Raw genomic sequence first — 10,107 nt, forward strand, 5'->3', positions numbered from 1 at the left:
CAGCATGCCCCGCCGCCCATCTCCTAACGTATTCCCCGCCCCCCAGGGAACTCCATCTCCCAGCATCCCCTGCCAGCCCCCCACCCTACAGTTCCTCCGCCCGCCCCGGAAGTGGCTCCTCCCATGATGGCGGCGCAGTCGGACGGGCCCCGGGGCCCCCGGTACTCTCTCCCGGACGGGCTGTGGCTTGTGGCGGCGCTGCTGGTCTTTCTCTCCGACGGGGCCTCCGACCTGGCTCTGGCGGCCGATTACCTGCAGCGGCGGCGGGTCAGTTGCTTCTGGGCTACGGTCCTACTGGTCCTACTGCCCTCCCTCCTCACCCAGAGCCTCAGCCTCACCTGGGCCCTCACCGACCGCTGGGGCCCCCCCGCCCGCGGCCCCCCCCGCACCCCCTGCTGCCGCCTCTGCGCCTGGCTCCTACACGGCTCCGTGCATCTGCTCCAGCTGGGGCAAGTCTGGAGGTGAGTGGGGCAGGGGGGCAAGTGTGGGGGCAAGAGGGCAAGGCTAGGGGCATGAGGGCAAGACTGGGGGCATGAGGGCAAGCCTAGGGGCATGAGGGCAAGACTGGGCGCATGGGGGCATGAGGGCAAGACTGGGGGCATGAGGGCAAGCCTAGGGGCATGAGGGCAAGACTGGGGGCATGAGGGCAAGCCTAGGGGCATGAGGGCAAGACTGGGCGCATGGGGGCATGAGGGCAAGACTGGGGGCAAGAGGGCAAGACTGGGGGCATGAGGGCAAGGCTGGGGGCAGAGGGCAAGACTGGGGGCAGGAGGGCAAGGCTGGGGGCATGAGGGCAAGGCTGGGGGCAGGAAGGCAAGGCTGGGGGCATGAGGGCAAGGCTGGGGGCAAGAGGGCAAGACTGGGGGCAAGAGGGCAAGGCTAGGGGCATGAGGGCAAGGCTGGGGCAAGAGGGCAAGACTGGGGGCAGGAGGGCAAGGCTGGGGGCATGAGGGCAAGGCTGGGGGCAGGAGGGCAAGGCTGGGGGCATGAGGGCAAGGCTGGGGGCAAGAGGGCAAGACTGGGGGCAAGAGGGCAAGGCTAGGGGCATGAGGGCAAGGCTGGGGGCAAGAGGGCAAGACTGGGGGCAGGAGGGCAAGGCTGGGGGCATGAGGGCAAGGCTGGGGGCAAGAGGGCAAGACTGGGGGCAGGAGGGCAAGGCTGGGGGCATGAGGGCAAGGCTAGGGGCAAAACTGAGGGGTAGCAATGGCTGCTCTGCCCCTAAGGGAGAAATGTAAATATGGGGCATAAGGGCAAGGCTAGGGGCAAGAGGGCAAGGCTAGGGGCATGAGGGCAAGGCTAGGGGCATGAGGGCAAGACTAGGGGCATGAGGGCAAGGCTAGGGGCATGAGGACAAGACTGGGGGCATGAGGGCAAGGCTAGGGGCATGAGGGCAAGACTGGGGGCATGAGGGCAAGGCTAGGGGCATGAGGGCAAGACTGGGGGCAAGAGGGCAAGGCTAGGGGCATGAGGGCAAGGCTGGGGGCAAGAGGGCAAGACTGGGGGCAGGAGGGCAAGGCTGGGGGCATGAGGGCAAGGCTGGGGGCAAGAGGGCAAGACTGGGGGCAGGAGGGCAAGGCTGGGGGCATGAGGGCAAGGCTAGGGGCAAAACTGAGGGTAACAATGGCTGCTCTGCCCCTAAGGGAGAAATGTAAATATGGGGCATAAGGGCAAGGCTAGGGGCAAGAGGGCAAGGCTAGGGGCATGAGGGCAAGGCTAGGGGCATGAGGGCAAGGCTAGGGGCATGAGGACAAGACTGGGGGCATGAGGGCAAGGCTAGGGGCATGAGGGCAAGACTGGGGGCATGAGGCAAGGCTAGGGGCATGAGGGCAAGACTAGGGCATGAGGGCAAGGCTAGGGGCATGAGGACAAGACTGGGGCATGAGGGCAAGGCTAGGGGCATGAGGGCAAGACTGGGGGCATGAGGGCAAGGCTGGGGCAAGAGGGGCAAGACTGGGGGCATGAGGGCAAGGCTAGGGGCAAAAGGGCAAGGCTAGGGGCAAAACTGAGGGTAACAATGGCTGCTCTGCCCCTAAGGAAGAAATGTAAATATGGGGCATAAGGGCAAGGCTAGGGGCATGAGGGCAAGGCTAGGGGTAAGAGGGCAAGACTGGGGGCAAGAGGGCAAGGCTGGGGGCATGAGGGCAAGGCTAGGGGCAAGAGGGCAAGACTGGGGGCATGAGGGCAAGGCTAGGGGCATGAGGGCAAGGCTGGGGGCAAGAGGACAAGACTGGGGGCAAGAGGGCAAGGCTAGGGCAAGAGGGCAAGACTGGGGGTATGAGGGCAAGGGTAGGGGCATGAGGGCAAGGCTGGGGGCAAGAGGGCAAGACTGGGGCAAGAGGGCAAGACTGGGGCATGAGGGCAAGGCTGGGGGCAAGAGGGGAAGGCTAGGGGGCATGAGGGCAAGACTGGGGGCATGAGGGCAAGGCTAGGGGCAAGAGGGCAAGACTGAGGGCAAGGCTAGGGACAAGAGGGCAAGACTGGGGGCAAGAGGGCAAGGCTAAGGGCAAGAGGGCAAGACTGGGGGCATGAGGGCAAGGCTAGGGGCAAGAGGGCAAGGCTGGGGGCATGAGGGCAAGACTGGGGGCAAGAGGACAAGACTAGGAGCAAGAGGGCAAGACTGGGGGCCATGAGGGCAAGGCTAGGGGCATGAGGCAAGGCTGGGGGCAAGAGGGCAAGACTGGGGGCAAGAGGGCAAGACTGGGGGCATGAGGGCAAGGCTGGGGGCAAGAGGGAAGGCTAGGGGCATGAGGGCAAGACTGGGGGCATGGAGGGCAAGATGGGGCATTGAGCGGCAAGACTGGGCGGATTGAGGGCAAGGCTAGGGGCAAAGACTGGGGGCATGAAGGGCAAGACTGGGGGCATGAGCGGCAAGGCTGGCGGGCATGAGGGCCCAAGACTGGGGGCAAGAGGGGGCAAGAGGACAAGACTAGGGGCAAGAGGGCAAGACTGGGGGAAAGAGGGCAAGGCTAGGGGCAAGAGGGCAAGACTGGGGGCATGAGGGCAAGACTGGGGGCATGAGGGCAAGGCTAGGGGCATGAGGGCAAGGCTGGGGGCAAGAGGGCAAGACTGGGGGCATGAGGGCAAGGCTGGGGGCAAGAGGGGAAGGCTAGGGGCATGAGGGCAAGACTGGGGGGGCATGAGGGCAAGGCTAGGGGCAAGAGGGCAAGACTGGGGGCATGAGGGCAAGGCTAGGGCAAGACTGGGGCAAGAGGGCAAGGCTAGGGGAAGAGGGCAAGACTGGGGCATGAGGGCAAGGCTAGGGGCATGAGGGCAAGGCTGGGGGCAAGAGGGCAAGACTGGGGGCAAGAGGGCAAGACTGGGGGCATGAGGGCAAGACTGGGGCATGAGGGCAAGACTGGGGGCATGAGGGCAAGGCTAGGGGCAAGAGGGCAAGACTGGGGGCATGAGGGCAAGAGCTGGGGCATGAGGGCAAGGCTGGGGGCAAGAGGGGAAGCCTAGGGGGCATGGAGGCAAGACTGGGGGCATGAGGGCAAGGCTGGGGGCATGAGGGCAAGACTGGGGGCAAGAGGACAAGACCAGGGGCAAGAGGGCAAGACTGGGGGCATGTGGGCAAGGCTAGGGCATGAGGGCAAGGCTGGGGGCAAGAGGGCAAGACTGGGGGCAAGAGGGCAAGACTGGGGGCATGAGGGCAAGGCTGGGGCAAGAGGGGAAGGCTAGGGGGCATGAGGGCAAGACTGGGGGCATGAGGGCAAGGCTAGGGGCAAGAGGGCAAGACTGGGGGCAAGAGGGCAAGGCTAGGGGAAGAGGGCAAGACTGGGGGCATGAGGGCAAGGCTAGGGGCATGAGGGCAAGGCTGGGGGCAAGAGGGCAAGGCTGGGGGCAAGAGGGCAAGACTGGGGGCAAGAGGGCAAGGCTAGGGGCAAGAGGGCAAGATGGGGCATGAGGGCAAGGCTAGGGGCAAGAGGGCAAGACTGGGGGCATGAGGGCAAGGCTAGGGGCAAGAGGGCAAAGACTGGGGCAAGCGGGCAAGGCTAGGGGCAAGAGGGCAAGACTTGGGGGCAAGAGGGCAAAGGCTAGGGGCAAGAGGGCAAGACTGGGGGCATGAGGGCAAGGCTAGGGGCAAGAGGGCAAGACTGGGGGCAAGAGGGCAAGGCTAGGGGCAGAGAGGGCAAGACTGGGGGCATGAGGGCAAGGCTAGGGGCATGAGGGCAAGGCTGGGGGCAAGAGGGCAAGGCTGGGGGCAAGAGGGCAAGACTGGGGGCAAGAGGGCAAGACTGGGGGCATGAGGGCAAGACTGGGGGCATGAGGGCAAGACTGGGGGCATTGAGGGCAAGGCTAGGGGCAGAGGGCAAGACTGGGGCATGAGGGCAAGACTGGGCAAGAGGGCAAGACTGGGGGCAAGAGGGCAAGATGGGGGGCATGAGGGCAAGACTGGGGGCATGAGGGCAAGACTGGGGGCATGAGGGCAAGGTTAGGGGCAAGAGGGCAAGACTGGGGGCATGAGGGCAAGACTGGGGGCATGAGGGCAAGGCTGGGGGCAAGAGGGAAGGCTAGGGGGCATGAGGGCAAGACTGGGGGCATGAGGGCAAGGCTGGGGGCATGAGGGCAAGACTGGGGGCAAGAGGACAAGACTAGGGGCAAGAGGGCAAGACTGGGGGCATGTGGGCAAGGCTAGGGGCATGAGGGCAAGACTGGGGGCAAGAGGGCAAGACTGGGGGCAAGAGGGCAAGACTGGGGGCATGAGGGCAAGGCTGGGGGCAAGAGGGGAAGGCTAGGGGGCATGAGGGCAAGACTGGGGGCATGAGGGCAAGGCTAGGGGCAAAGGGGCAAGACTGGGGGCATGAGGGCAAGGCTAGGGGCAAGAGGGCAAGACTGGGGGCAAGAGGGCAAGGCTAGGGGCAAGAGGGCAAGACTGGGGGCATGAGGGCAAGGCTAGGGGCATGAGGGCAAGGCTGGGGGCAAGAGGGCAAGACTGGGGGCAAGAGGGCAAGACTGGGGGCATGAGGGCAAGACTGGGGGCATGAGGGCAAGACTGGGGGCATGAGGGCAAGGGCTAGGGGCAAGAGGGCAAGACTGGGGGCATGAGGGCAAGACTGGGGGCATGAGGGCAAGGCTGGGGGCAAGAGGGCAAGACTGGGGGCATGAGGGCAAGGCTAGGGGCAAGAGGGGAAGGCTAGGGTGCATGAGGGCAAGGCTAGGGGCATGAGGGCAAGACTGGGGGCATGAGGGCAAGAACTGGGCATGAGGGCAAGACTGGGGGCATGAGGGCAAGACTGGGGGCATGAGGGCAAGACTGGGGGCATGAGGGAAAAACTAGGGGCAAGAGGGCAAGACTGGGGGAATGAGGGCAAGGCTAGGAGCATAAAGGCAAGGCTAGGGGCATTAGGGCAAGACTGGGGGCAAGAGGGCAAGGCTGGGGGCATGAGGGCAAGACTGGGGGCATGAGGGCAAGACTGGGGGCATGAGGGCAAGACTGGGGGCATGAGGGCAAGGCTAGGGGCATGAGGGCAAGACTGGGGGCATGAGGGCAAGACTGGGGGCATGAGGGAAACTAGGGGCAAGAGGGCAAGACTGGGGGCATGAGGGCAAGGCTAGGGGCATAAAGGCAAGGCTAGGGGCAATTAGGGCAAAACTGGGGGCAAGAGGGCAAGACTGGGGGCATGAGGGCAAGGCTAGGGGCATTAGGGCAAGGCTGGGGCAATGAGGGCAGGCTAAAGGGCATGAGGGAAAGACTGTGGGCATGAGGGCAAGGCTGGGGGCATGAGGGCAAGGCTAGGGGCATGAGGGCAGGCTAAGGGCATGAGGGAAAGACTGTGGGCATGAGGGCAAGGCTGGGGGCATGAGGGCAAGACTGGGGGCATGAGGGCAGGCTAGGGGCATGAGGGCAAGGGTAGGGGCATGAGGGCAGGCTAGGGGCATGAGGGCAAGGGTAGGGGCATGAGGGCAGGCTAGGGGCATTAGGGAAGACTGGGGGCATGAGGGCAAGGCTAGGGGCATGAGGGCAAGGCTAGGGGCAAGAGGGCAAGACTGGGGGCATGAGGGCAGCTAGGGGCACGAGGGAAGACTGGGGGCATGAGGGCAAGGCTAGGGGATGAGGGCAAGACTGGGGGATGAGGGAAGGCTGGGGCATGAGGGCAGAACTGGGGGATGAGGGCAAGGCTAGGGGCATGAGGGCAAGACTGGGGGCATGAGGGAAGGCTAGGGGCATGAGGGCAAGACTGGGGGCATGAGGGCAAGGCTAGGGGCAAGTTTGCAGATGGAAGGTGCCAGGGGCAGGATTATGGCTAAAAAAGAAGGGGCAACTCTGAAGGTGAAGGGCAAGTGTTGAGGGTAATTAGACCTGGGGGGAGGCAGCAGGGTAGGAAAGAGATTGGTGTCGCTTTACTGCACTGCTGCTCTCCCTGCAGGTACCTGCGCGCTTTGTACCTCGGCCTACAGAGTCGCTGGCAGAGCCAGAGCCGCCACTTCTACTGGCGCGTCATGTTTGAGAATGCGGATATCTGTATGCTCCGCCTCCTGGAGACCTTCCTGAAGAGCGCCCCCCAGCTGGTACTGCAGCTGTGCATCATGGTACAGCAGGGCCACGTGGAGCCCCTACAGGGTGGGTCCTACTCTGCCCCTCTCCTAACTGCCCCTAGGCTTCCCTGCCCCTTCTCTCTACTGCTGCCCTCTCTAAATGCCCAAGCTTCCCCTGCCGGCTTCTCTCTACTCCCTGCCGCTCTCACTACTGCTAGCTTCCGCTCCCTTCTCTCTAGCTCCCTGCCCTCCTAACTGCCCAGCTTCTCCTGCCCTTCTCTCTATCTGCACCCTCTCCTAACTGCCCTAGCTTCCTGCCCTTCTCTCTACTCCTGCCCCTCTTCCTAATGCGCCCAGCTTTCCCCTGCCTTCTCTCTACTCCTGCCTCCCACTGCCAGCTTCCCTACCGCTTCTCTTACTCCTGCTCTCTAATGCCAGTCTTACCTTCTCTCTACTCCCTGCCCCTCTCCTAACTGCCCCAGCTTCCCCTGCCCCTTCTCTCTACTCCCTGCCCCTCTCCTAACTGCCCAGGTTACCCTACCCTTCTCTCTAGCTCCTGCCCCTTCTCTTTCTCTCTATCCCCCACTCATATGTTCTCTTATTTCTCAGTAGGGGGAATCCCTTGTGCCTATGCTACTCGCCCACCCCGTGTCTTCTCTCTATTTCAGTAAGGGGATCTCTTGTGCCTCTATCTATCACAACGTGTTTCTCTCTAATTTCTCAGTAAGGGGGACATCATTGTGCCTATATTACTCCCACCCGTATCTTCTCTCTCTTTCTCAGTAAGGGGGACATCCTTGGTGGCCTATTACTCCCAGCCATATCTCTCTCTCTATTTCTCAGTAGGGGGACATCCCTTGTGCTCTAATTACTCCCACCCCGACCCCGTATTCTTCTCTCTATTTCTCGTAAGGGGGCATCCTTGTGCCCTATCTACTCCGCAGCCCATATTCTCTTATTTCTGCAGTAAGGGGGACATCCCCTTGGTGCCCTATCTACTCCCATCACCCCATATCTTCTCTCTATTTTATCAGTAAGGGGGCATCCATGGTGTCTAATGCTACTCAACCCTGTATGATTCCTCTATTTCTCAGTAAGGAGGACATCCCTTGTGCCCTATCTACTCCCCACCCCGTATCTTCTCTCTATTTCTCAGTAAGGGGGACATCCCTTGTGCCCTATCTACTCCCCACCCCGTGTCTTCTCTCTATTTCTCAGTAAGGGGGACATCCCTTGTTGCCTATATACTGTCACAACATTCTTCTTCTATTTCTCAGTAAGGGGGATCATTCCTTGTGCCTATCTATCGCCACCCGTTCTTCTTCTCTTTTCTCAGTAAGGGGGACATCCCTTGTGCTCCTTCCATATCCCACCTTTGTTCCTCTCTACATTCTGTCCATTAGGCTCCCTCTTCCTATTTCTTCTCCCTTTGACCCTTTGTCTGTGTTTCAGGTATTTCAGCCTCCGCCTCCCTCCTCTCCTTGGCTTGGATGATTGGTTCCTACCAGAAGGTACTGAGAGATTCTCGCGATGACAAGATGCCCATGTCCTACAAGGGGGCTGTGGTTCAGGTCCTGTGGCACCTCTTCACCATTGCAGCCCGTGCGTTGGCCTTCTCGCTCTTCGCCTCAGTCTTCCACCTCTATTTTGGCATTTTCATTGTGACTCACTGGTGTCTCATGACCTTCTGGATCATCCAAGGAGAGACAGATTTCTGCATGTCCCGCTGGGAGGAGATTATCTACAACATGGTGCTGGGCATCATCTATATATTTTGCTGGTTCAATGTGCGAGAGGGCCGGACCCGCTGTCGGATGGCCACATATTACATCATTGCGCTGTCCGAGAACGCCGTTCTCACTGCCCTCTGGTACGTGCACCGCGGAGCTCTGCTAAGTGACTTCTATGCTCTGCTGATTGTGTGCTCAGTGGTCTGTAGCTTTGCTCTTGGAGTATTCTTCATGCTTATTTATTACAGCCTTTTGCACCCCAATGGCCCTATGTTTGGGCCCTCGACCAGCAGCTGCGTCATTAGTGAGGTTCTGGGCACAGAAGTTCCGCGGGGTCTCCCCATACAGGGCTCGGAGGGTCTCCCTTCCACTCTGCCTCGGACTACAGGGCAGGAGAGGGACTGCGCGCTCGGGGACCGAGACAACTGTCCTCCAGTCTTCCAGGTTCGGCCGAGTGTTCCGCCAACCCCTGCTACTCGGCTCCCGCGGGCGGCGGGACCTGTTATACGTATCGATCTTCAGCGAAAGAAATATCCAGCTTGGGATGCCCACTTCATTGATCGGAGACTGCGGAAAACCATTCTGGCACTGGAGTACTCCTCCCCCGCCACTCCCCGAGTCCAGTATCGCAGTGTAAGCCCCCCTAAGGAGTTTACTGAGTACGAGACCACGGTGTGACGCCACAATCTGTTGGGTGGACTTCTATTGACGCATGAGAGACTCTTTGCACCCTGAATGGCACCTGAGAGACACCTGTGAGCCTGAATAGGGCAGACAACTCCATGCGGGTGCTGGAAGAGGCAGGAATGACTAGACGAGATACCCTCTATAATTGTCCCCAACTCTCCCTTCTATATTCCCTCCAACTTCTCCCCTCTATATACCCCCATCTTCTCCCCTCTATATTCCCCCAACTTCTCCCCTCTATATTCCCCATCTTTTCCCCTCTATATTCCCCCCAACTTCTCCCCTCTGTAATTCCCCCCAACTTCTCCCCTCTGTATTCCCCCCAACTTCTCCCCTCTATATTTCCCCCCATCGTCTTCCCTCTATATTCCCATCAACTTCTCCCCTCTATATTCCCCCATCTTCTTCCCTCTATATTCCCCCAACTTCTCCCCTCTATATTGTCCCCACATCTCCCCTCTATATTCCCAATCTCACTCTATATCCCCCAACTTCTCCCCTCTATATTCCCCCCAACTTCTCCCCTCTATATTCCCCAACTTCTCCCCTCTATATTCCCCAACACTCTCTTCCCCTCTATATATCCCCATCTTTCCCTCTATATTCCCCCAACTTCTCCCCTCTGTATTCCCCCAACTTCTCAACCTCTATATCCCCCCAACTTCTCCCCTCTATATTCCCCCCCAACTTCTCCCCTCTATATTCCCCCAACTTCTCCCTCTATATCCCCCCCCCATCTTTTCCCCTCTATATTCCCCCCAACTTCTCCCCTCTGTATTCCCCCCAACTTCTCCCCTCTGTATTCCCCCCAACTTCTCCCCTCTATATTTCCCCCATCGTCTTCCCTCTATATTCCCATCAACTTCTCCCCTCTATATTCCCCCCAACTTCTCCCCTCTATATTCCCACAATTTCTCCCCCTTTATATTCCCCCAACTTCTCTCCTCGATATTCCCCCAACTTCTCCCTCTATATTCCCCCCAATTTCTCCCCTCTATATTCCCCAACTTCTCCCCTCTATATTCCCCCATCTTTTCCCCTCTATATTCCCCCCAACTTCTCCCCTCTGTATTCCCCCCAACTTCTCCCCTCTGTAATCCCCCCCAACTTCTCCCCTCTATATTCCCCCCCATCGTCTTCCCTCTATATTGTCCCCAACTTCTACCCTCTATATTGTCCCCAACTTCTACCCTCTATATTGTCCCCAACTTCT

General features: G+C 60.2%; 1 protein-coding gene across 1 annotated transcript; it reads left to right on the forward strand.

The window, feature by feature from the left end:
* Nucleotides 1-9,004, forward strand: LOC116408026 (XK related 7). The gene is made up of 3 exons (XM_031894745.1): nucleotides 1-461; nucleotides 6,369-6,562; nucleotides 7,930-9,004. Exons 1-3 carry the CDS (start codon nucleotides 124-126, stop codon nucleotides 8,883-8,885), a joined length of 1,488 nt encoding a protein of 495 aa, XP_031750605.1. The 5' UTR covers nucleotides 1-123; the 3' UTR covers nucleotides 8,886-9,004.
* The last annotated feature ends 1,103 nt before the right edge of the window (nucleotides 9,005-10,107 follow it).

Source organism: Xenopus tropicalis, chromosome 10 (genome assembly GCF_000004195.4).
Source record: "Xenopus tropicalis strain Nigerian chromosome 10, UCB_Xtro_10.0, whole genome shotgun sequence".
NCBI lineage: Eukaryota > Metazoa > Chordata > Amphibia > Anura > Pipidae > Xenopus > Xenopus tropicalis.